This window comes from Pseudorca crassidens, chromosome 19, assembly GCF_039906515.1.
Source record: "Pseudorca crassidens isolate mPseCra1 chromosome 19, mPseCra1.hap1, whole genome shotgun sequence".
NCBI classification, from domain to species: Eukaryota; Metazoa; Chordata; class Mammalia; order Artiodactyla; family Delphinidae; genus Pseudorca; species Pseudorca crassidens.
This window is the reverse complement of record NC_090314.1, coordinates 14,699,073-14,725,141: the sequence shown is the minus strand read 5'-3', so window position 1 is coordinate 14,725,141 and position 26,069 is coordinate 14,699,073. Positions and strand designations below refer to the sequence as shown.

General features: G+C 46.9%; 2 protein-coding genes across 11 annotated transcripts in view; one reads left to right on the top strand and one right to left on the bottom strand.

Annotated features, from left to right (window-relative positions):
- Positions 1 to 14,749, top strand: part of ASPA (aspartoacylase) — a 28,722-nt gene extending 13,973 nt beyond the window's left edge. Inside the window, exons 5-7 of one of the 3 annotated variants that reach the window (XR_010937658.1) lie at positions 850 to 959; positions 13,142 to 13,274; positions 14,463 to 14,749. Coding sequence is in view for 2 of the 3 variants with exons in the window: in XM_067716861.1 (XP_067572962.1) it covers positions 850 to 959; positions 4,753 to 4,950 (308 nt within the window). In the remaining variant the exon portion in view is untranslated. Of the gene's footprint in view, positions 1 to 849; positions 960 to 4,752; positions 5,531 to 13,141; positions 13,370 to 14,462 lie in introns of those variants that run through there. The other 2 variants (XM_067716862.1, XM_067716861.1) reach the window with 2 other exon arrangements.
- Positions 9,628 to 26,069, bottom strand: part of TRPV3 (transient receptor potential cation channel subfamily V member 3) — a 32,071-nt gene continuing 15,629 nt past the window's right edge. For 4 of the 8 annotated variants that reach the window (XM_067716852.1, XM_067716856.1, XM_067716854.1 and 1 more), the window contains 10 exons: positions 24,486 to 24,662; positions 23,390 to 23,548; positions 22,579 to 22,674; positions 21,463 to 21,536; positions 19,130 to 19,295; positions 17,670 to 17,736; positions 15,665 to 15,939; positions 14,498 to 14,610; positions 13,232 to 13,311; positions 9,628 to 12,988 (listed from right to left, as the gene is read on the bottom strand). In XM_067716852.1, coding sequence (XP_067572953.1) covers positions 12,891 to 12,988; positions 13,232 to 13,311; positions 14,498 to 14,610; positions 15,665 to 15,939; positions 17,670 to 17,736; positions 19,130 to 19,295; positions 21,463 to 21,536; positions 22,579 to 22,674; positions 23,390 to 23,548; positions 24,486 to 24,662 — 1,305 coding nt within the window. In that variant the 3' untranslated portion in view covers positions 9,628 to 12,890. Of the gene's footprint in view, positions 12,989 to 13,231; positions 13,312 to 14,263; positions 14,611 to 15,131; positions 15,940 to 17,669; positions 17,737 to 19,129; positions 19,296 to 21,462; positions 21,537 to 22,578; positions 22,675 to 23,389; positions 23,549 to 24,485; positions 24,663 to 26,069 lie in introns of those variants that run through there. The other 4 variants (XM_067716855.1, XM_067716857.1, XM_067716859.1 and 1 more) reach the window with 3 other exon arrangements.

The window sequence follows — 26,069 nt, the reverse complement described above, 5'->3', positions numbered from 1 at the left end:
AGTCATAGAGCCAACGCTCAGCATTTTGGTAATGCTGGCAATGATGAAATAAGATAACACTAGAGCAAGAGCTGTTATGGCCAATGACATGTGCCTCTAAGGGTGGCTTTTTCAGCTTTAGGTTAGGACATTCAAGCACGAGAAAGAAGGTCCTGTACAGTGTCTCAGCGTTAGTGGTGGCAGAGCAGCTCTCTGCCTGAAGCTGTACAAGCCTGTGGAATTTTTCTTAATAGCCCCAAGTTGGAAATGTGCAAGATGTCTATAAACCATAGAAAGAATAAATAAATTATGGCATTTTCTCACAGTGGAATACTATACTGCAAATAAAATGAACAATAGCTACATACCACAATAGGGATGAATCTTCCCCAAAAGTTGATCTTAAGAAGACAGACACAAGATGCATATATTGATTGATTATATTTGTAAAATATTCAGAAGTAGGCAAACCTGAACTATATTGTGTGGGATTCATGCACGGGTGGTGAAGCTATAAAGTAAAGCAAATGAGTCATTACCAAAATTAGTGGTTACTGCTCAGATGGGAAGGCGATGGGATCATGATGGGAAAGAGACATGCAGGGATGCTGGTATGCAGGCAATGTTCTTGTCCTGGGTGGTGGTTCCATGGCTAATCACTTTACAGTTCATTAAACTATATACTTATGTTTCATGTACTTTCTGAGTGTTATACTTCACAATAAAATGGTTCAAAAGCAAGAAAATAGTGTGTTCTCCCTGTAACTGTCTGTCTTCAGTTTTCATTCTTCTTCCTTCTTTAAAGTATCAACTTCCCTTTTTTCAGGAGATTTTGTTAGTTGCTATTTATACATATTGTTTTTGCCATAGGTAAAGAATTTCCTCCCTGTGCTATTGAAGTCTATAAAATAATGGAGAAAGTTGATTATCCCAGGAATGAAAGTGGAGAAATTGCTGCTATTATCCACCCTAAACTGCAGGTAACATTCACTATTTCTTTTAAATGTTGAAAATAATGATGCCCTACCTTTGAGTAGAACTTTACAGTCCATAAAGCACTTTACATGCATGAGCTCATTTGATGTTCTCAAAAACACTGCAGTCTAAGGTATTCAGACCGTCACTCAGTGAATATTTACTGAGTAAATCCTTTGCTGGCTCTGGGGGTACATCAGTGAACATGGTTTATATTCTTGTGGAATTTATAGTCTAGATATACTAAAGTCTAAACTGTGATCTTGAAATGAAGATAACCAGATGCTATAACAGAATAATGAGGTGGGGATGGGGGTCAGAGAATGTGAAATTCCTGTTCAGGTGCAATGGGTAAGAATTATTATATCTATTTTAATATAAGAAAACAGAGGCTCAAAAATTATATCCTTCCCATAGTCCTATAGTTATTGATGACAGATCCAGAACGAATGTTCTTTGCAGTTGACCACATTGCTACCACCTCCCTGTGATCACTACTGTATAAGTTAGAGCAAAACAATCAGAACCTTTTTCTCTGGAATGTTTTCTGCCGCCTTTTCCTGACTCCTCAAAACCTCAATGTCTGCTCCTTGTGTGGTTTGATCAATAATGGCATAGTGAAGGGGAAGAAAAGGCTCCTAGGAATGTATAGGAGGTTTAAAACTGGAAAAGGCAGAGATAAAAGCAGAGAGGAGCAAAGATTCCAAAAAGCTAAAACATCCATCTCCATGCACAATCTCAGACCTCAGAAATGTGGAAGTGATCCAGTGGGTTGTCTAGTCTGGTACATTCATCCCTGGATGCACATTGCCTAGAGAGCCTTTTGAAAAATAACGATCTCCCACTCTGGGATAATCTGATCGTATTGGCGTGGGTAATTAGGGTGGAAAACCACTGATCCAGTTCAGACTCCCGTTTAATGACCCTAATGATAGTTATTCAGACTTACAACTTAATAAAGTAGCCTGCCCAAAAATAGACTCGTGGAGCAAACCCAGCTTTGTGCCTTAGTGCGATCCGGGTGGAAACTTGAAGGAGGAGCCTTGGGCAGTGTTTTAAAGGACAGAAAGATAAAGATTGGGGGAGAGAAAAGAGGAAAGCACTACAGGTAACAAAAATTGCACATACAAGAAACAGAGGCCAAAGTGATGATGTCACAACCGGCTACAACACAGGATTTAAAAAAAAAATTTTATCGGAGTATAGTTGCTTTACAATGTTGTGTTAGTTTCTACTGTATAGCAAAGTGAATCAGCTATACGTATACACATGTTCCCTCTTTTTTGGATTTCCTTCCCATTTACGTCACCGCAGAGCACTGAGTAGAGTTCCCTGTGCTATACAGTAGGTTCTCATTAGTTATCTATTTTATACATAGTTATCTCATTAGTCATCTATTTTATACATAGTATCAATAGTTACAAATGTAAGTTTTACATTCCTCAAGGATATCCATGAAAAATACAAAAATCATCCTGGGGAGGCAGAGAGGTAAGATTGATGGGATCACTAATCAACAGGGCTAGTTGTAGGTCTTGAAAGTCAGGAAGGATCATTTTGATTTGGTAGACAGTAAGGAATGGCTCAGTATTCTACAGGAGGGATTGACTGATTGACTATTTCAATAAATATATTTGAAGGACTTCTCAGCTTGTTCTGGGCCCTGAGATTCAAGACAGGGTCTCTCATAGAGCTTCCATACTAATAAGGGGAGAACAGACCGTGAATAAGTAAACAATACATCAACCACATGATTTCAAATTGTAATAAGTGCTATAAAAGAAATAAACAGAATAATATAGGCGCAGTTAACAAAGGGTTCCTACTAGATGGAGTGGTCAGAAAGAGCCATCTCTGAGATGAGGGCATGGAAGCTGGAACCTGGAAGGTGAGAAGTCAGCCGTGTGGAAAACAAGTGCAAAGGCTCTGAGGCTGGAGCAAACTTGGAGTGTTTGAGGAACAGCAAGAAGACCAGTGTCAACGGAGAGTAGGAAGTGAACAGAGACCCTGGAGCCAGAGACTCAGGCAGGCACCTGGTTATGAGTCCAGATTTTATTCTAAAAATGATGGTTCTTAATCAGGGGTGCTCACTAGAATTCTCCAGGTTCCCTCTTCCCACCCCCCAATGCTTGGAGCCTATCACAAAAGCACTAATACAGTGCTTCTCAAGCTCCAGCCACATGAGAATCACCTGAGGAACTTTGTAAAATCCTCATTCTCCGGCCCAGGGATTCTGATTTAATTTATCAGGGTGGAGACAAGAAGTCAATTAGGTTCACCAGGTGATTTTCATGTGGCTCAGGCTTGGGTAGCACCGCCCATCGGAATCTCTGCAGGTGGGGCTCGCAGACAGTGGGGAGGTGTTGAAGAAACCCTGTCCGTCGTTCTGGGGCACATCTCTGACTGAAAACCACTGGTCTGGAGCAGTAGTGCTCAGCCACCCTGTCCTGTAGCATCACCTGGGGCTTTAAAAAAGATACAAACAGCGGATTATAACAGCGAGTAGCATGAGGGAATTGGAGGAGGTGCGTGATGGAATTATGCTTCTTGATTACATGCTTATATGACCCTGTGCTATACATTTGTCAAAACTCATAGAATCACACCCCAAAATGGTTGGATTTTACTGTATGTAAATTTAGAAAATAGTGATGCCTGAGCCCCACTCTTGAGATTCCCATTTGATGTATCTGAGATGGGGCCAGCCTTTATTCATCTATATTTTTCAAACATCCCAGGTAATTGTAACGTGCAGCCAGGGTTCAGAAAATCGCTGTGGTGCAACGCTTCTCAAACTTAAATGTTGCACCTGTGAACCTCTGGGGATGTGTTAACATGAAGATTTTGACTTAGTAGGTCTGCGGTGGGGAATCAAATTCTGCTTTTCTAACAAACTCTCAGGTGATGCTGCTCTGCTGCTGGGAACTGTTAGAAACACAGAATCTCAGACCCCCACCCCAGACCTATAGAATCAGAATCTGCACTTCAACAAGATCCCTATGTGATTTGCAAACACAGCAGAGTTTGAGGAGAACTGCTCTAGGGTTCCTTTGGGGTGCCAGCATTGGTGTTTGAGGGCTCACAGGTCCAAACCCTGGTGGGGACCTCTCAAACGATTCAGTTGTTATCCTAATGTGGGGACACGTATGGGAAATATCCACGTCGTCTTAGAGTTTTCCCAGCCCACACCCCACCTTCTCCCACCAGTTCCCACCAGTATAGAACCTCCTAGCATGCAGGCACAACGTCACTCATTTTTTATCCCCAACAGTAGAATGTCTTATACACAGAAGGCTCTTAATGGATATTTCCTAAATTTTGCTGAGCAGAATTTAACTTCAGGTAGCAAGAGTTAGGATATGCACCTGAGGAGACACTCATTTAGTTTTGCCTTTTGATATTATAAATCTCTTTGGCAATATTCAAGGCAAACCTGATATTGAAGCAAACTATAATCACATGTGTCAGTTATAAGAATAAAAAGGGGAACTATTAAAACCACTGCCCAAATTAACTGCTCAATCTGTTTAGTCAGATAACTCACATGCCTCTACACTATCTCTTTTAAAATAAGACAATGCTGTCATTTTAGTTGTCTAGAGCCTGACATAAACATTTTTTTAATTTATTTTTTCTTCAAGTATAGTTGACTTACAATGTTGTGTTACTTTCTGGTGTACAGCAAAGTGATTCAGTTATACATATATGTGTTCTTTTTCATATTCTTTTCCATTATACAATGTGTAAAGTAGGCGAAAAATCTAATGTAATTTATGTATTCTAATTGTTTCCTGAGAGGATCAAGACTGGAAACCATTGCACCCTGGGGATCCTGTGTTTTTAACTCTTGATGGAAAGACTATTCCATTGGGCGGAGACCATACCGTGTACCCAGCGTTTGTAAACGAGGCTGCATATTATGAAAAGAAAGAAGCTTTCGCAAAGACAGCTAAACTAACACTCAATGCGAAAAGTATTCGTTCCTCTTTACATTAGAAATCACTTCTAGCTCACTTGTTATAGGGTACGTTGAAAAGTTCTACTAGTTCGTAAGCTCCTGAAGAGCAGAATTGTGCCTTATTCATTTCCACAGCACCTAGCCCAGTGCCTTGCACACAATGGACATTCAGGTAAATTTCTTGAATGAGTGAATACATTAATGAATACCTTTTATAGATATCGTACTTTGTGTATGTAACTTATTCAAAGAAGCACATTTCTTATTTCTGTATAGCTTTTTATACCTTCTACTTTGATAGTTTAACATTCTTAGTAAACAGCCTTTGAATTTAAATTTTAACATTGAAATAGATACTATATACACAAAAAAATAACTTGAGCATATAATTAAATGTTGTATGTTTTCAAGTAATATAAAAATGCTGCTAGAAACTAATGGTATTTTAAATTTTTTCACATTTGAATTAATGATAAAGTATTAAGGATCCAGTCTATCGACTTCAGCAGTAGTTGTGTTATCTGTAGGTTTTTCAATGCTCTTTTGAAGATGAAATGTGAACAAGAAATGAGGGCTGATTGTAAAGGTGACATTATGAATAAATCAAGAAACTCTGAATGGTCCTTTGTCCACTGACAGCCACCCACACAAAGCATCACAAAATATCACTTCTCTGGCATGCCCACTTGTTCTGGGTTGACCTCAGGGAGCGAAGAACCTCCTTCAGACCTCTCACACGCCCCGCTGGAAGCTCACGTTCCTTCCCAACTTGGCAGGCATGTTGCTCCCAGCCCTCCCTTCTTACTTTGAAAGAACACGCTTGCCCCTCTTCCCAGCCAACGTGTAAGGAAGTCTTTGGGCTCCAGTAGCATAGGTAGTAAAGGCAGAAAGAGCAGAGGGCAGCGGACACTAGCGGAAATGTGACCCAAAGCCATCTCTGGTTCACAAATGCATTCTTTTAAGACATTCCCCCCTGGCCTAAATGCCCAAGTCCCTCACTCCCAGGATTCTTCTCCTCAAAGGTCCTCGGGCTAAAACTCTGCCTCTCTCCCGCTCCAATCCCTGCAGGAGCCTCCCCTCCCTCCTCATGGCAGCCAAGTAAAGAACACTTTATCCCATGATTTGGACCCCATGGAACCCATGTTTATGGTTTCAAATATATTTACAAAATCACACTAACATTATCTGTAACGTATATATGTCTAGATATAGACAGTTCCATTCTTGCAAAGCAAATTCCATTAAGCCCATTTCATTCCATATGCACTGCTCTATAGCACACAATTAAACTGTTTCTAAATTTTCAGCATTTATTTTTGCACTTTACCAAAACTATTTTCATTGGAATAAACTCTCTTCCTTCTGAATTCTTTACTAAAGTTTCAATTTATCAATCACCTTTTGTATATAACAAGTTTTACCAAGCTTCCTTCTCCCATAGAACATAGAATGTTCCTTTGTGCTCTATGTCTAAGTTCAATTTTTCTAGGTCAGTTTTTTTCCATACGTATATTTTGGCAAAAATACTTTACTCTCCCATCAAATTTTAGTTAGTTACAAAATTTACAATGTGCAACTGAGGCCACTGCGATTTCCGGTTTTGTATTGATTATTTCTATCAAGTCTTATTCTCTCTGACTCAATATTTATATCATTAGAGTTAGTTAGGTGTGATTTTTTTTTATTTTTTGCGGTACGCGGGCCTCTCACTGTCGTGGCCTCTCCCGTTGCGGAGCACAGGCTCCGGATGCGCAGGCTCAGCGGCCATGGCTCACGGGCCCAGCCGCTCCGCAACATGTGGGATCTTCCTAGACCGGGGCACGAACCCGTGTCCCCTGCATCGGCAGCGGACTCTCAACCACTGCGCCACCAGGGAAGCCCAGGTGTGACTTTTTTTAATCTATAACTATAACATATTGCTGTGTGGCTTTAGCCACTTTCAGTTTTATTTTGATGATTTCTAACAGTCTGCAGACTCATTTTTCCCATTTATAAAATGGGGATAATCATAATAATAGTGTCCCTCTCATGGGATTATTGTGAGGATTAAGTGGGCTAATGCAGATAAGTACTTAGCAGGGTGCCTAGTGAAATTCCTAACATAAAAGGCCCTTTCTGATCTGCCCTTCCCTCCCCACAACCTCTCTAGACTCATCTGCTTTCAGGTCCTCTCTGTTCCGGTGGGCTTTGTGTTGTTTTATTCCTGCATGTCTTCACACAGACTGGCCTTTCCACCTAGAATTTTCTCCCTTCCCTTCCCTTCCCTTCCTCCATCCCTGCCCCTCCCCCACAAGACCTCGTGTTGGCAAATTCCTATTTTTTTCTTCCAAATGCAACTCGACTCTCATTTCATCTATAAAGCCTTTCTTGGCTTGCCCCTTTGACCCTCTCTGCTTCCATCCAAACTTGGGGACATTACCAGTGTCTTTTTCAGCACCTGTAACCTACTAACTGCCTGATAAAGTTCAGGTGAGTAAATGAGTGTGCTCAACCATTCCTTCTCTACTGAAACGTCTTCATATTCCATCAATGTCTCTGCCTTCTCTTTGCCTTCTTGCCTTCTTTCCCAGTCACTTCCTGAGTGTCCCCATCACTCCCAGGTAGAATTTACTCCATGCCACACTCTTCAGACTGTCACTATATGCAAATGATGGCGGATGGAAAATTACACCCTTTTAAGCCAGCAGCCCTTTGGGGAAAAAAGGGAAATTTGGGCTTCCCTGGTGGCGCAGTGGTTGAGAGTCCGCCTGCCGATGCAGGGGACACGGGTTCGTGCCCCGGTTCGGGAAGATCCTACGTGCCGCGGAGCAGCTGGGCCCGTGAGCCATGGCCGCTGAGCTTGCGCGTCCGGTGCCTGTGCTCCGCAACAGGAGAGGTCACAGCAGGGAGAGGCCCGTGTACCGCGGGGGGAAAAAAAAAAGGAAATTCAATAATCCCGTTGTGTGAAAGCTTTGGGTGGTTTCCCCTCACCCTTGATAGGAAATCTCAAAGCCTCCCCACAGCTGGACGTGTCCTATGTGCTCTAGCCTCTGCCTACCTCTGCAGCCCTTTTTCCCAGCAATTTGACCGCAAAAACTTCTCCATCCTCAAATGCACCAAGCTCCCTACTACAACATGGTCTTTGCCCATGTTGTTCCCTCTTATTGAAACCCTATCCCACCACCACACTCCCTTTACCTGGATTCCACTTATTCTTAAATGTGACTCAGGCTAGGGTAAACCACTTTGTTATGTGAACTCATTGACACTACTGGACTAGTGCGTACCAGAACACCTCAGAGAACCTGGATCCTTGGCCCACGAAAAAGCACTGTGACCTTTACCTGTCATTCCATCTTTCTCCAAGTCTCAATTTCCCCACTTATTGAATGGAGATAGAATACTCATCAAACCGTCTACAGGGACTTCCCTGGTGGCACAGTGGTTAAGAATCCGCCTGCCAATGCAGGGGACACGGGTTCAAGCCCTGGTCTGGGAAGATCCCACGTGCCGCGGAGCAACTAAGCCCGTGCACCACAACTACTGAGCCTGCGCTCTAGAACCCGTGAGCCACAACTACTGAGCCAGCGTGCCACAACTACTGAAGCCCGTGTGCCTAGAGCCCATGCCCTGCAACAAGAGAAGCCACCACAGTGAGAAGCCCACACACCACAACGAAGAGTAGCCCCGCTCGCCGCAACTAGTGAAAGCCTGCGTGCAGCAACGAAGACCCAATGCAGCCAAAAATAATAAATACAAAAATAAAAATTAAACAAGCCATCTAAAAAACAGTGGATGAAGATAACCAATATGAATGAAAGCACTTTATAAATAGGGAATCATACAATCTCAAAGGCTGAAAAAATTGCAAAATATCTTTTGGAAGATAATTTTTCACAGTATCAAAAGTCATAAAACTGTTTATCCTCATTGACCTAGGCATCCCACTCCCAGAATATATACTACAACAGGGGCTTCCACCCTTTTTCTATCAGTCTACCCGGAATGTTTCCGTGGATGGCACAATCCTAGATTATAGACTGAAACCTGTTTGAGCTAGGATCTGGATTGTGTACAATTCCCATTTCCTTGCCACTCGAGAAGACATATCCCAGTGAAGGGTGTTACTCTGGGAATCGTTTGGATTAAGTAATTGACCAAATGCAGCACATCACTTATTAATACATTGTTTGCAAGTTCTGCAACCCCTCAAGACACAGCAGCATCTTGGCATTCAAGTTGAGAACGGCCATTCTTTCAAAATACCTCAAAAGAATGAAAAAACGCACATGCATATATGTTGGGCAATAATGATGGTAATAATATCAGCTCTTTCCTGTCCATTCCCTTATTGCCTCCTTATCAATAAAGGTCCTGTGAGGTAGACAGGAGGGATTTCTATGGATGGACCCCCTGCTTGGGGTCATATTACCTGAACCTATGAGGTTTTCAGGCTGTGATTCCTTGGGCATGTCACTCAAAATCTCTAGGTCTCCTTTTACTCAAATTACTTCCAGAGTTATTGAGTGGTTAAAATGGGGTACTGGACGTGATATGCTTTGAGATGTAAAACGCTGCACAAAGGTGGCATGTCTTAGTGTGCTGAGCTGGGACCAATAATAATATTTTAGGTCCGAAAAGTGGCCTTCCCTTTATCCACTCATGTTAAGCAACACCCTACGATTTCTAGTCAGTCTTCACAGTGGCACACCTAAGACAAGGATAAAACATGATCATAACAAGGCAAAATAAATATTTATTAGAAATCATAAAAGTATTTCTTCAATGGCACTAAGATGTTCTCACTGCATTTATGACTTCTTTCTTGAACACAGAGTTTCACACACACACAACACTAAAAACAAGATGTAAAAGGAATTTGCAAGGATCAGGCACATTCAATGAGAACAAGGTGAAAATTCTGTGTTTGGGACCAAGAGCACAGTAAAAACATATAAATCAATGCAGAGATCAAGTATGACTTACAGGCCCAGATGACGGCCCATCTCCTGGGGCCCTACCCAGAGCAAAAGGACTTAGCTCACCAGGCCTTGTGGAAGGAAAAGAAGGTCAATAACCCTGGGCTCCAGGGCAGGCAGGAGCCCTCTACAAGCATAATGACTTCACAGTACAGCCTTGAACTCCTTCTCCCACCCTGGCAAGGAGGAAAGTAAGCACCATTTTTCTTCCAAACAGATATATCACATAATTTCTAAAATAATGGATTCTTCCTGAGGCAGAGTTTAGTTAAAGGAAAATTTCCAGCCAAAACTGTTATCTGAGTGTGGGAGATTCCACCCCTGGAAAATGCCTTCCCCTTAAATTACTGAAATGTGAATCATTTAAGATGCCCTGATACACCTGTGAATTCAGTGTGGCGTGGTGTGTGGTTTTGTACACACCTGTATGCACACACTTCAATTTTAAACCCATCGTGGGGATCACAGGGACAGTGCAGACTGCCAGCATGAATCCTCTGAGCAAAAAGCTCTCGTCCCCTCACATACGCCAACCACAAAGGCAGACTCAAATTTACCAAATAACTGTGCTAAAAAAAAAATCGTGCAGGGGGATACTGCGGTCCAGAATCAGAACACTCCAGCTTCGACAGCTCTGATACGACCTCCTGCATGACTTTGAACAAGTCCACTTTCCTTTTGGAGCTTTAGTCTCCAGGTGTAAAATAAGAGAACTGGTCCTTTTAAGCCAATGCTCTTTGACTCATTGCTTTCCTTGGTAAACCTACCTAGGCTGAAAACCTTTGGGGGATGCCACTGTCAGGAAGAAGATTCAGTATAGAAAATGGTCCTGCCAGCAAATTCCATCCAGATCCACAGACAGGTCTCCATACATGTAAGAAGGCAAAGATCCAGTTATTGATTTCTGTCTGTCTAACGTCCCAGCTTTCGTTCAAGTGGGAAATGGAGAACCATACGGCTTTATCCATTCATATCCAGATCAAAACATATCTGAATTCCCAGCTGCATGGTGTAGAGCATGGTGCCATCGATCCAAACGGCTGCCCTTCAAACCAGGACATCTGTTCAGGATGAACACAAGCAGGTAATTCCAGACACAGGATGCTAATCTCCAGGCTAAAAGGACCTTCAAGTTCATTTGATTGTGATCTTTAACAATATCCTTAATAAATGCTCAACCAGCTTCTGCTTAAATATCCCCAATATCTGGAGCAGTTGCTGGACTGAATTGAACTAAAATTTTTTTCCCTGAAATTTCCAACTTCTGGCATTAGCTCTGCCCATCTGGAACACATCTGCTCCCCCTGCCTCTAGGACAATCTCCCCACATCTTCCCTTCTCTGGGGAACATGCCTAGCCCCTTCCTCCCCTGCCCACACTTGAGCTTGGCCTGACCACTACAGCTTAGAGCACGGGTTGGCTCCCTGGGTCATCCGAGAGCACAGGGGCTGCTGCAGATCTTACGGCTCTAAGGCTACATCCACCACTCATGGCATCGCTCCCTGACCCAGCCCATCAGGGGGCACAGAGCAGCCCAGAGCGGAGAAGAAGGCCGAGGTAAGCTGGGGCACAGAGCAGCCCAGAGCAGAGAAGAAGGCCGAGAGTGGACTGCTTGGCCTGGACTCCTTAGTTTGCCTCAAGTCAGATTAACTAGCCAATAGCCAAGTTATCTAAAAGCCGAATGGTTTTTGTGCCACTTAAAATTAAAATTCATGGTTAATAGCGTCATAATTCCACCTCAAAAATTCCCACATGAATCTATTACCAGATAACTGAGGCAGAGTGGATTTTATGGTTCTATAGGCTCCAGTAACCTGGAACATTTCTACTATCTCCACTTCACTTCTGCCCCCAAAGTGACTCTGTGTGATTTCAGGGGGGAGAAAAATCAGAGGATGAGAATCTAAAAATAAGCCTCACATCTTGGCAAGCACTCCTTTCTCAAAGGCCTCCTCCTCCACTTCAGACTTCACAGTTAACAAAAATATTTAATACCAGAGCATTTCAGGTATTTTGTTAAATTCCTCCAGTGAGAAATACTGATGTATACGAGTAACCTCTGAGATTCAAGACCATGTAAATAGAGCAGCTGCTATTTCCGTTTCAGTCGAAGCCATGATCCCAACTTAGAGGCATGCACTGTTGCAGGGCTGGGACAAGGAAAACAGCCAAGATCTTTCACCCAGATGGTAGTCCCTGCCTGGCGTGTCTCTTGTGGAATTTTATGTGCATAAAGAAAAGCTTTTTGTCCTTGCTCTGGCCACCCCGAGGCCAAGTATATAATACTTACCTCCAGCCCCAAATCCTAAAATCTATTTCTCAGCTTTAAAATCACATGCTTCATGTGAAGTAATTTTCATTTAAAACGGAAAAAGCCTTTCTCTATGGAAAAGAAAAACCCTGTGTTAATTATGCTACCAGAAACGTCTCAGTTGGAGACAGTTTGAGCCTTGAGTACAAAGGCCACTCATTCCAAGGGTGTTTTCCTTCTCCCTGAAGGCTCCAGAAGCTCATTCTCCTCCAGTCCCAGGACACCCGGCTTAGCTCAGTCCCCTGCACATTCTGGGATGCATCAAGCGTCCCTTAAGTTCAGGAGACCCAGTTACAATAAGGGAAATGGTAGAATGCGCAGGCTGGGGCTGGGGACCTTGGCAGAAGACTCCTCTCCCTGCTCCTTGGGCCCCGCCCCTGCCCTGCCACCCTCTCTCCCAGCCAAATCGACCTGCCGTTGGTGAACGCAGAGACTTCACCCGGGATTCAGGGACTCCTGGGACTCCCAGGCTCAGGACTGCTGGCCGTGGGTTTATACAAACTCTCTGCCGAATAACAAAGTCCAGGGTGTTTCCCACTCAAACTGACAACTGCCCCTCGGTTCAGACACCCGTCCAGCATGAGTGTGCTTTCCTCGTCTCTGCAGGTGGAACCAGGCTCCATTACTCTGCAAAGCCCGCAGCACCAAGTCCAGGACCCAGCCTCCAGCCTCAGACGGCCCACATACACACGAGCTCTGGGTTCTGCTTCTACACGGAGGTTTCCGGAACTTCATCTATGTCGTCAAATGCATTGAGGGTAGTTTTGCTGTTGTTCCTGGAAGAATCTTGGATTTTGTTGAAATCTGCTTAAAAAAACCAAAAAACACTATTTTACAGAAACAGCATTCTGCAAGTTGTACCTCCAGGTCTCAGTCCACCACCTGCCTTAGAAGTTATTCCAACTCAGGTTAGAAAACGGTAGAGCTGGAAGGAATTAATTCAACCCTCCCATTTTACAGATGGGGAAAATCACGGCCCTCCGACTTGGTGTGCCTGGGGTCACGTGGTCAGAACGGAGTGGGTGTCACGCTTCCTGACAGCAGCGGTACCTGACCGTCTCCCGGGCCCCGGATCTTCGTTGAGGAAAGAGACGTGAGTTTTCCATTCAGTCCACTTCACCTCGTTGATCCTGCGGGTGTGATAATCATTCTCACTACTCCCCAAGTGCACCTCATCAAATGCAAACAAGTAGCACAGCGTTTGGGGAGTCCTCCACAGGGATCAAGGGCGTTCCTGCCCCATGTGGTCACATCAGTGTTGTTAAGGCTTGAAACCTGCCCGAATCTCCATTTTCCCAGGCCTCCAGGATCAGTCTCCTCCCAGCGTGTGGGACCCAGAAGCTCAGAGAGGTGTAAAGGGGACATCTTCAGCCAGCAGGGGCTGTGCCTGACTCGGGGAGGCAGCCCACAGAGAAGGAGGGAAGGAAGGAGAGTGGGCAGGCTCAGGCTGAGAAGATGTGAGGGCGTGAAGTCCAGCTAGGGTTAAGGTTGCACTAAGAGAAGATGGTTAGGGGACTTGCCCGGCAGTCCAATGGTGAAGACTCCTCCTCCCAATGCAGGGGTTTGATCCCTGGTTGGAGAACTAAGGTCCCACATGCTGCGGGGTGTGGCCCAAAATTTTGTTATAAAAAGAGAAGAAGGTCAGGGTTCAGAACCCAAAAGAGTGGGCAGTGTCTAAGGTACTGGATTGTAACTGGAGAAGATAGTTTGGCTGAAGTTCACATTCACAGAACATCTCTAGAGTGAGGGTGTCAAAATTAGACATATTTGTTAGGGTAACTATTATAGTTGAAATGATGGCTCCTGGGGCAGAGCGGGGCGGAGAGGGGTTTCAGTCATAGAACTAGGTCAAGGTTCAATTATACTCCAAGAAGGTAGTCTGCAGGGTCAGGCAGTCAGACAGGGGGTCGGAAGAGGTAGACCCATCAGAAAAGAGGGTCAGGGCACGTGCAAGTACTTTTTTAAAAATCAAAAAGCTTGACATCTGTCAAAAGTAGCTGTCTCACTTTCCGTTTGCCTATGACAGAATGTGCCTCTCAGAAGGACAAATAGTGCCAGGCTGGCAAATCTCTTCTGAGGCAGACACTGGGCAGGGGGAGGCACCTCCAAAAGGGCAGAGTCTCCTTCTCCCTTCTGAGACTTAGAAAGTCTATCCCTGGGCCAGCGACCCCGAGAGAGCAAATTCCATCTTCTGAGGAGGCAGAACAGACCGTGGTCTGGCAAGCAAATGGCAGCATCATTTCACTAACATTCCCCAACTCATCTCTCTTCACCCACCCAGAAAGCATCACCAAAGGGCCCTTCTCCGTTTGTTACCGCAAACACAGTCGGAAATCTTGCTCTGCCACTTTACACAGCTCTCCCATCTGGAATCTGCTCTTCAGCCATTCTGGTAACATTTTCTCGAACTCCAAGATCGTCCTGGCTCTCTGGGGACATAAACGAGCCTAAGTGCATCTCTCAGGAGCCAGCCCAGGAGCACGGCTCCGTGTGAGCGTTGGATGCGCCCACACGCCTGCACACACACACACATACACACGTGCACACACACCGAACAGCCCACTCCACCTGCATGGAAGGCTTCATGCATAGATCCTGAGGACCTGGCTAACCTACAGAATTCAAAAACGAACACCCAGTAAGTTTGGGGAAGGTGTTCAAATTGTTTTAAACATCACATAAACAATGTTTCTGGAAGTCCAGAGCTGCCTAACTGAAAATGTTAGGATCCTGGGATCCCACCAGGAAGGGAGTTTCCAGGAGGACACCATGTGGTCCTAGCCCCATGTCAGGCTTAGAGTCCCCTCAGCAATTTTCCCGGCAATAATTTGTCCCATCTCTCCTGAATACTAGCAATACTAGCTGTACTAGCAACAATGCAATTAAGAAGGCCCTAATCATTAGTAACTTCCTTGTGTCAAATCAAAGCTTTTTTCCCTGTTGTTGCCCCATATACCTCATTTCTGCCTCTTGGATCACAGAAGGAAGCTGCTCTCCCTTTCACAAGTAGCTCTGCACATATCTGAAGGAACTGTCACGCTCTTCTTACACCATTTATGTAGGAAGTGTAACATGCCTGGTCACTACCTCTGGATCATCCTGTGGGTTAGTATCCTCCGTGTGTAAGGCCCATAGCATGTGAGGAGTACTGGAGGAGAGCAGAACTGTCACCTCCATTGTCTTATACCTAAGGACGTTGTCCTATACCTACTCCTCTTAATGCAACCTAAGGCCACGCTTCAACATCCACATATCACACCATTGACTCTGAGCACAGCACACCCATAAGCCTGAGCTCCTCTCACACGTGCTGTTGTCCAGCCACACTCCCTAGACCTTATACCCCAGAAACCTAGCTTCCTCAAACCTGGCCAAGCACAGGGAGCTTATGCAGATTTCTAGGCCCCACCCCAGATCCACTGGTGCCATGTGCTGAACTGAGTCCCCATGAGGGCTCCCATAGAAAGACTCTGCCAAGGTCACCTGTAGGCGCCAGATGCGCTCACTCTCCTTGGAGATGTTCTCCACAGTCTCCCCCATCAGGGCAATGAGCATGTTGAGGAGGAGGACGAAGGTGAGGGTGACATAGGTGATGAGCAGGATCAGGGAGAGGATGGGGTACTTGGAGTTCTGCTGGATCTTCAGGTCACCCAGGCCTATGGTGAGCTTGAAGAGTTCCAGCACCGTGTCGCTGAAGCTGCCATAGGAGGTGCAGTCCTCATTGTCTTTGGAACACTTCTCGATCAGCGAGGCCAGGGCTGGGAAGACACAACAGGGTGTTCTCTGCAGCCTCTCTGTCTGGTTAATTACCCAATAAACCCGTGCATGCCTGCATGTACACCGATGCCCACACACACAGACTGCAGGCCTGCTGCCTCCTTCTCTCCAGCTATTTAAATTACATCTCCAGCCTCAGCTCCTCCGGAAGCTTCATCAGGCTGGTGCTCTGCCTTGACAGAAAGGGCAGAAAGCCCTTTCTGCCTAACAAGGCCCAAACTCTTCTCTCTACCCCACCATTCAGCCCTTGATCTATCACGGGCTTGCACAGTCGATGATTACAATCTATAATCTGTCTGTCTCTGGCTCCTCAACCAGGCTTTGAGCTCCCAACTTCCTGAAGCTTGGGTTGTATCCCCCAAGACTGGGAAGTCCTGAGTCTCTTCCTAATGCTCTGTGGCAAGACCTCTGGTCAAGGCCTGGGACTCTTTCTTCTCTTCTCCCCAACGCACTACAGCAGTGGCTCTTTACTGAATGAATGGACGGATGGATGAATGAATGAATGATCAAATTAATCAGGGAGGAAATGGATGGATGAATAAACAAACAAGTGAAGGAGCAAATAAATAAGCAAACTGACCCAGAAAAGGTACCAGACAGATGGGAACAGCTGCCTAACTTCAAATGCCAGTGATAACTAGGGGAAGAAAAACTGGCTTGGGAAAATAAAATGATATCGCTTTATGCAGAGGTTAGAAATAAAATCAGGTTATGCTGTTCCCTCTGTTGTAAATGGAGAGGTGTTTTTTTTTTTTTTATCGGAGTACAGTTGCTTTACAATATTGTGTTAGTTTATACTGTACAGCAAAGTGAATCAGCTATGTGTATACACACATCCCCTCTTTTCTGGATTTCCTTGTCATTTACGTCACCACAGAGCACTGAGTAGAGTTCGCTGTGCTATACAGTAGGTTCTCATTAGTTATCTATTTTATACATAGTATCAATAATGCATGTATGTGTCAATCCCAATCTCCCAGTTCATCCCACCCCCCCTTCCCCCCTTGGTGTCCATACATTTGTTCTCTACATCTGTGTCTCTATTTCTGCTTTGTAAATAAGATCATCTATACCAATTTCTTCAGATTCCACATATATGCGTTAATAAACGATATTTGTTTTTCTCTTTCTGACTTACTCCACTCTGTATGAGAGTCTCTAGGTGTACATGGAGAGGTTTTCAAGAGGGGTTTCCCATCCCTGGTCCCAGCAGACCAGAGGCTCTCACAGATATATCTGCAGCAAACTGTGACAGTAATGTGATGTGGAGGGCCAAAGGAGGTTATCTCAATGCATTACTCTACTCCTATTTTTCAAAGACCATCAATCAAATTTCTGCAGACTTTAGCTTCTCCATCTGTAAAATGGGGCCGAAAACCTGCCAAGCCTATCTGAGGCTGTGAGAGCCGCATGGGATGATGGACGTAAAGGTGGGAGGCATACCACACAGGGTGGTTGGATAAAAGCCACCAGTTCAAACCCTGGAGTCTCTAAGCCTCAGTGCCCTTATGGCCGGGGATGATGATGACTCCCCCTTGGTCAAGATGTCACGAGAAGTAAAGAGATAATCGTTGGGAAATGCTAACCACGGAAAGTGTTCCACCGGTGGCCGATATAATAGTTGCTAAGGCTCCTGTGTGCTTTGTCATGCTGACATCTGTGTAAAGTGTTTTACAAATGAGGGAGTTACTATTATTTATAAATCAATTACCTACTCCAAATCCAAATAAGAACACGATATATACAAACAAGAACTTCAGAACATCATGTAAAATGACCTACAAAGAAAGAAACGCAATTCAAGGGTAAGGTTTGAGCACAGATTCATTATACATTGATTTCCTGACTGCTTCCCACCCTCTCCTGGGTTCGCACTCTAACCATGCCCTCACTCCGGCCACTCTTCTGCGACCCTCACCAGGTCCTCCTGATGCTGTCTGCACAGCTCAGCGCTGGGCCCACCTCCTCCAGAAAGACTTCTCTTCTGTTCCTGCTCTCCACCCTCCTCCCTCCTAGAACACAGTCTGTTTCTGTCCCTGCTGATTCAGGCTGCACATGAGCACCTTTCCTCATAGAAACTCACATCTGGAATCCTCACACTTCCTGGGGGATGCAGTGTGCTGGGCCGAGCTCGCACCAGCTCACAAGAGCTGATGGTCTCACTTTCATGAATTTTCTGAGCTCGTTAAACACAGCCATGACTAAGAATTAAATTGTGTAAACTTATAACTAAATAAATTGCGTTAGAAACAAAGATAATAAATGTTCAAAACGCATCACTTCCGAGTGACTTTACTACATTTTATAATTATCTAGGCTTTTAAGCCTATTTATTTCTCATAACCATATGGTGGAAACACTATATAATGGTGCATTACTGTGCATCCCTTCCCAATTCTGTATTCAGTGACATCGCATTGGTAGCTGGAAGTCAGCCATGGTGGGAATATTTACACCATGGAAATTGGTAAAAGCTACAAATCAGAGATTGTTGATCATCTAGATCTAGACTTAAGACAACGATGGACAAAATGTTAAGGCAGATTAAACTTTAAAAATGTGTCCTATCTGTAGCTGTTAATAGTGGGAATAGCACAAAAACGTTGATGAAATATTCTTCTAGTATTTGAAAACTATTATCCAATTCAGCAGATAAATGGCTCAGCATCACTGACAAACAAATGCAGTTTCAACACAAGTCTTCATTGTTTCCCTTTCATCTTACTCCTTAAAGCAGAGGAAAATACCAGCATTTATGCTGGCAAAACACTCACTTGTCAATTGCAACCATAGGTTGGTAAACAGATATGAGTTCAACCAAAATCAACAAACTATTCGGTGAGACTCAACTAGCCATGTGGAATTTACAACAAAAGGCACTGTATATTTTATTATTGTTTGTAACTTGTGTGCTGCACATCCTTTATATGGTAAACATATATAATAAACATATCTACGTGTATATATATAACATATTATATATACATATTTTCCCTCCTAGAGAGCCTGACCAAAGGCAAAGGGAGACCACAGTATTTGGGAGAAAGAGCAGTGGCCTGTCTCTTGGGCAAGTCTCTTTTCCTCTCCACACCTCAATTTCCCCATCTGAAAAATGGGCCTTCTCGGAAGGCCCTCCCTGCCCATCTCTGACGCTCGGCAGCCCCAACACACCTTCTGGATCATGACGCTGTACATGCCCATGGACTGGAATCCCCGCGTGTAGTAGAGCATGTTCGCCCAGCCCAGGGCCATGGCCAGCACGAGGCAGGTGAGGTACTCTTTGCAGGCAAACAAGTACAAGAGGACAGACAGTATCACAAGCAGAGCTTGGACAAAACTGTTCAGGAGACACAGGAGACAAGGGCCTTACTTACTTCTTGGCATCAGGGCAGAGATGTCCAAATCCTCCAACCTCCCTTAAATCCTGAATAGTTACCCTGGTGGCTGGCGCTGAAGAGACAGATAAGGCTGCCCCAGATCTGCTGGACCACGTCTAAAATCCAGCCTTGCAGACTGCATTGCTAGATGCAAGTCAGTGCCGGTTGCAGTTGACAAGGACTTTTTAAAGATACAGATCCCCAGGGCCCAGGAGATTCTGGTTCAGAAGGCCCAGGGTGCTGCCCAGGAGGCTGTATGTTTTTTAAATCACCCATGTGATTTCTGACCCCCACATGGGTTGGGGTACACTGGGGTAGACTGAGGATGTGGTGAATGATTGCATTTTTAACCAAAATGACAAAAGCTGATATCTATACTCAAAAGTCAATCATAACAAAAGTCCCCCATAACCTATTTTGAGAAATCCTTGAAAAAACTACAATACATGCTATATAATAGGTTTGCTAAAAGGAGATTGTGCAGCAATGCGAATGTACTTAAGAGTACTGAACTGTACACTTAAAATGGTTAAGATGTTTTAACTTTTGTGTTACGTGTATTATACCACAATTTGAAATGTTTAAAGTACAATAAGTACCAAACATACAAGATCAAAATCTACTCCTAAACAGTGTGTAACACCGTCAGTTATGCAGACATCTGGATAGAAACCCTCTCTTGCTTATAACATCAGGTAGTCTCCACGATTACAAAATATCTAACTAGTTAAAGTTAGGACACAGGCAACTTTGATTTCCTTGTGCGGTGAAAAGCAAACGTTTGGGTGAGCAGGGCATTTGGGACTGAAGTGAGGAAGCATGTTTACACGTTCCTCTACACTAAGAAAACAACGAAGAAGCAGAAGAACAGGACATGGCACTGGTGCCTTCCGTCTGTGCCAAAGCCAGTGGCTGTACAAATGGATTTTTCTCTGGAATCGTCACAATTTCTCCAAGGTGACAGACTCATATGTGACTTGCACCCTGGGCAGTGCTACACCTGGCTTATTCATTCACTGCAGTATCAGGGGGCCCCACGTGCCCAAAGAGATGAAGAACTTAGCTCATGCTTCTGGAAGGCAGGTACATACTTAATAGGTATTTGGAAACATCAGACCAAGATTCAAGGTCTTATAGACCCAGCCTCCCAAATGCTCAGAATAGGGCCTTTGGTGGGGTCTACAGAGCCATGGAGCCTAACATTCTTCATCTCAAGCTGCAGATCCTTTTCCATTATTTATTTAGAGACAGGGGTTACGTAATCCTCTGCACATGACAGGGGTTACATAATCCTCCTTTCATTTAGAGACAGGGATTACGTAATCCTCGGCACAAGACCTCATTCAGAGAGGCTGCTGAGCTGGGCTTTCTGGCTAGAGCCTACAGTAGTCAACCCTGCACAAGCTGGGGATGAGGCTGACTGGGAAACTGGGCTGGCTTGAGCTTCACGACTGAAGCTCCGCCTGACTCGACGTGACTCACTTCCCTGCTCTGAGCCTCGGTTTTGTGTTGTTTTTTTTGCGCGGTACGCAGGCCTCTCACTGTTGTGGCCTCTCTCCTTGTGGAGCACAGGCTCCGGACGCGCAGGCTCAGCGGCCATGGCTCACGGGCCCAGCCGCTCCGCGGCACGTGGGATCCTCCCGGACCGGGGCACGAACCCGTGTCCCCTGCATCGGCAGGCGGACTCCCAACCACTGCGCCACCAGGGAAGCCCTGAGCCTCGGTTTTCATGCCTAAAGATGAGACTCAATGATTTCTCAAGTACCTTCCAGCCCTGACCTGCCAGGGTCCAAAACGACAGCCAGGAGGAACTGGCCGGGAGTGTCCCTTCATAAAAAATAAACATGCCTTCTCTGTGCTGGCTGCCGCCCAGGGCTCTGGCAGGGTGCAGGCAGCTATCCCTGCAACCGGATGGTGGGCACTGTCCTAGTGTTTTCTGGTCCTCTCCATGGGCATCTATGGGCCTCTCTTACCAGAAAGGAGAGAGGAGGTCCCTGGCCATGTGACTTGGCGAAATGACAGGGACAGGTGACACGGTAGGGTGGCTATTGCAGAGGGACACAGCAGCCATCATACAGGACTGCAGCCTTGCCTGTGAGGTGGTGACCAGGGGACAGACCTACTTACAAGACAAAGTGAAACCAGGCATCCGAGAGGATGGACTGCATATCTGAGGGTCTCAGCAGGAAGATCGCGATGCCCTGAGGCCAGAAAGGAAAGAAAAGCTGCCCCCTCTTCATGCCCCTCGCTGGAGGATTTGGGGAAGGGGGGCGTTTCCCCAGGACTGAGACTCAGGAACAGGGAAGTACGTGAAGGCCCAGCCAGAGCCCAGGTGAGGGATATGGAAGGGGACTTGTGCCTGGGGGACAGAGGCAACCCCAGGGTAAGAGGGCATGCTCCCCCTGATCTTCTCACATCTCTTACTCTCACCCCCATAATCACCCCAGAACCTACAAAGCAGCAGAACCATACAGTTACCTGCCATTCCCCAAATATGGCCTAGCTTTCCAGCCTCTGAGCCTTTGTTCATGCTGTTCCCCACACCTGTCCTGTAATACCTTCTCCCCAGTGTCCTCATGCCAACCCTCCCCTACCAGAGTAAGTGCCATCTCTGCCTTCAAGCCTTCCTGCCCCCCCCTGCCCCCCGCCAATAAAAGTCATCTCTCTTCTTCTGAGCACGGGTCTGAGCCCAACATCAGGTCTTTTCACAGTCTATGTTAAAGTCTAGCTATTTGTGTCCATCTGAATTCCCTACCAGACTATGAACTCAAAGAGGACAGATTCCCTCCATCCCTATCATCTCCTCCAGAGCCCCACATTGAAGGTGTTCACAATATACCTGCTGATTCATTGGTTGGATGGATGAATGGGTAGATCGACTGACAAACAGATGGAAAGATGGTTGGATGAAGGATGGAAGGACAGTGGGTAAGGATGAGTGGGTGTTTAAATGGATGAATGAGTGGCTGGGTTGATGAGAGAGGGCAGGTGATTGGATGGGTGGATGGAGGGGCAGGGAAGATGGGACACTGAGTGGCTGGGAGTGTAGATAACTGGCAGATAGATGGGCAGATGGATGGAGGAATGGATAGATAAAGTAGGTAGGATAAGCTTGCTTGTTTATGTAAATCTAAAGGTTAAAAAGGAAATGCCTCCCCAAAGTCTCCCAGCAGTAGTAGCAGAGCTTGCTGTCACCCTGCCTGCCTCACAGGGCAGTCCAGGAGGGCTTGGTGACCTACTCACCTCTTTCACAGAAATGCACATGGCCCAGATGAGCACAAACATCCTTCCTAAGAGCTGCAGCCACCCCGTCTTGTTTGCTAAGGGGTGTTTCAGGGCCTGGGGAGGAAGGGAGAGGAATGGATGGGTGCAGGATGGGGAGTGAGGAAGGTAGGGGTAGCGCCACCTCCGGGGCGACCACGCACATACACGTGCCCAACCCTCAAGCTGGGCCAGAGGCCAGCACAAAGCCGCATCTCTGTACAGGGCCAAAAAGGAACTGCAGCCCCCAGCCCCTGCCTCCCCCGCCCAGAGTGGAAACCCAGAATTGTGCGGTGAGAAGCACGATCCAATCCACACTAACAACCCTCTCACACCTCTTGGCATTTATCTGTTCCATCTGTATCCAGACACTCACAGGGCCTCATAACAGAGTTAAAGCCAAGGCTCCGTGCCTCGTGTAATGGATGGGGAACCGAGACCCAGAGTGCTGGGAATGCTTCTCCAAGTGACTTCCACCTCCTCCCATTTTCTCCCATGGCCCTCACAGCAGAAACACCCAACCAGCTCCAGATTTAGACATGGAGCCTGGGCAGGGCCTGGGGCTCCTAATTCTGCAGCAGGGGTCAGCCTGGGGCTGAGCACCTGGGGTTGAGCTCAACCAGGCGCTGGCGACGTATTCAGTGTCCAAGACACTGTTGAAGCATGAAAACTGGGGGACCCCATGCACAACTCTTGACCTCTCTGGGCCTCAGTTTCTCCATAGGCACATGGGGCGGCTCCAGGGTCCAGCAGTGCTGACCAACGCATCCCCCACTTCAAGGGGCCCACTTACCTCCTCCCCCCGGGTGTGGTAGTAAGAGATGATGGTCAGGGTGATGTTGTAGAAGAAGTAGGAGCAGAAGGACAGGAAGAACATGTACTTGGCAAACTTCTTCCACTTCATATGCAGCAGCGTGTGCAGGGGCTCCAGGGTCAGCATCTCATGCCGGTTCTGGGGGTAGAACGGCACAAGTCACCATGGAGATGAGACAGAGGAAGGGACCATTTTCGGAAGGCCCTCATTTCAAAGGAAGCTCTGAGTCAGCACTGCCCCTGGCAGAAGGAGGCAATGAACTGGTTTGGCTGGAAATGTTGGGAGAGGTAATTTCTAGCTCCTGAGGTTCCATTCCAGCGCACCCAGACAGCAACCAAAAGACACAGAGCTTGGTGCTTTTGCCAAGGGGATCTGAGGCACGGTGGGGAGGGAGGGCTAGAAGGGAGGCCAGGGCCACGACTGGTGTCTGGCCCCTCCTGGGCCCTCCTTCACTGTGTGACCCTAGGAAAACCCCTGACCCTCTCTGGGCCTCAGCCGCCTCATCAGTAAAACTGATCTCAATCCCTGACCTACCAGTCAGGCTGCTGTGAGGGCCAGGGAGATCCCGGGCAAGGCAGGCTCTGGGAAGCACAACTCTTGGTAAAATGTGAAAGATGTGTTGCCTCACTTTCCTCCAAGAGCCAGAAACTTCCCGCTGCTGATCTTCTCTTTCCTCCTTCAGCCTCACTGACTTCCCAGCTATGCCTCCTCCAGAAAGGCCTCCCTGATTGCTCAAGCTGTGTACTCCCTGACCCTTATTTAGGGCCAGGTTTGGGGGAAGAGGGGATTCTAAGCCTGACCATATGGAACCAATAGAAGGAGTTGGGGGGAAACAAGATGGAGAAGGTCTACACCCCCCCAACCCTGCCCAGGATTATGGGGCCAGGAGACCCCCACCACAAGGTCAGCTGGGAACAGGTGGCCCCAGCACCCACCCCAGGCCCCGCCCACTAAGGCTAAGGAATGGGGGCTGCAGACACGTCTAGCTAGTAGCAAGGGGTCTTCCCAGGGCCTCCCTGGCCTGGGGCCCAGCCTGCTACCCTCTGACCTTCCCCAGCCCACCCGGGAGACCCACATCGATGTTGGTGTTGTAGACGATGATTTTCAGCACCGAGTTGTCGGTCATGGTGTCCACGTTGGTGAGGTCGTAGAGCGAGGACGACACTGGCCCGTAGGCCCAGTCGGTGAACTTCCTGGACAGGCTCCGGAGCCGCTTCTCCTTGATCTCACGGCTGAGGATGTACTTCAGGATCTGGGGACAGGAAGAGTCACAACCATCAGCCGCTGGACAGGGTTTGGGGCGAAGACCGCTGGGCCTGCCCCAGGCAGACAGGGCCTGGGGAGAGGCTCCCACCAGGGATGGATTGAGTCAGGCCGAGTGCCTGTCACTGTGACCCCCGGCCCCCGCTTTATCTGTGGGATGGGCACAGAGCTCGCTGACCTGCCCGTCACACCAGGCATTGTGAGTAACAGAGACAAGAGGCGTGAAGGCCTTTTGCACGCTTAAGAGGGCTGCATGATCAGCTCACAAATCCTTGCACCAGCTGGGGAGTCTGTTCCGGGAAGAATCCAGGAACTGACAATTTTGAGAAATAATTTCTGTTTGGCCTGGACTTGAGAAGCAGCTGGAAGTTTCTCCAGCTTCCCCATCCCACCCTCTGTCAGACCCTGCCAGCTGAGGCTCACTGCTCTGGCCAGTCAGGGGGTGATGCATGACACCAGCCTTTCAGAGAGGCCCGTGGGACCCACTCTCTAGGTCAGCGAGCTTGCTCTCTGCTACATGTTAGGGTCACTGGGGAACATTTAGAATTCCCACACCACTGACTAACTCAATCCAAATCTCTGGAGGTGGGACTCAGGAATCTGCATCTTGTAAAGCTTCCTGGATGGTTCCAAAGTGCAGGCAAGATGGAGAGCTCACTAGTTCCCGAAAGCGAGCCCTGGGTACGATAAGATGGGGGCAGAACTTCCTGGGGCACCAACCCAAGGCCCAGGAGGAGGGTCCAAATGGGCAGGACAGTGTCAGAGCCCTGATCTCATGTGACCCAGTGGGGTTCCCATCTCATCTCACACGGGAGCCTAGTCTCTACAGTCCAGGCAGGGAGCTCCTAGGGATAAGGCACGTCTCCCCTTCCTGTGCCCCAGGCTACAAGAGCCCGAGGACATGGTCTGTGTCTCAAGTATGACCGCACCCTCTGCTCCCAGCATAGTGGCCAACTTGGGCAGCATCTGGAAAAGTTTCCAAAGAACACTGAATGAAGGAGAGGAGAGGCCAGGAAGGGTGCAGGCGGCTTCCCAAGACTGGCAAGAAGTGGTGGGTGTGGGTGGAGGGACACATTATCCTCTGGGGAACCAGGGGTCAGGGGGCCATGCTCCATGCAGGAAGCTTCATCCCTGGGCCCTCCCCAGGGACAAACACATGGCGCAGCGGTCCTTGGAGAAAGTTCTGACTTGTGACCACAGTCTGACTCTCCTCAAAGCCCCCAGGAAGCTGTGTCCTTGGGGTGGGCAGGAGATGGGCGAGGCAGGCACACAATTCCTCCTCTGTCAAAGCTGTTCTGCACCCCTTCCTCCTCCCACAAGAGAATGAAAAGGTCCCTTGTGGGCACCAGCCCTGAGCACTGGGACGGGACCCAAGGCCCTCGGGGCACCACCTCCC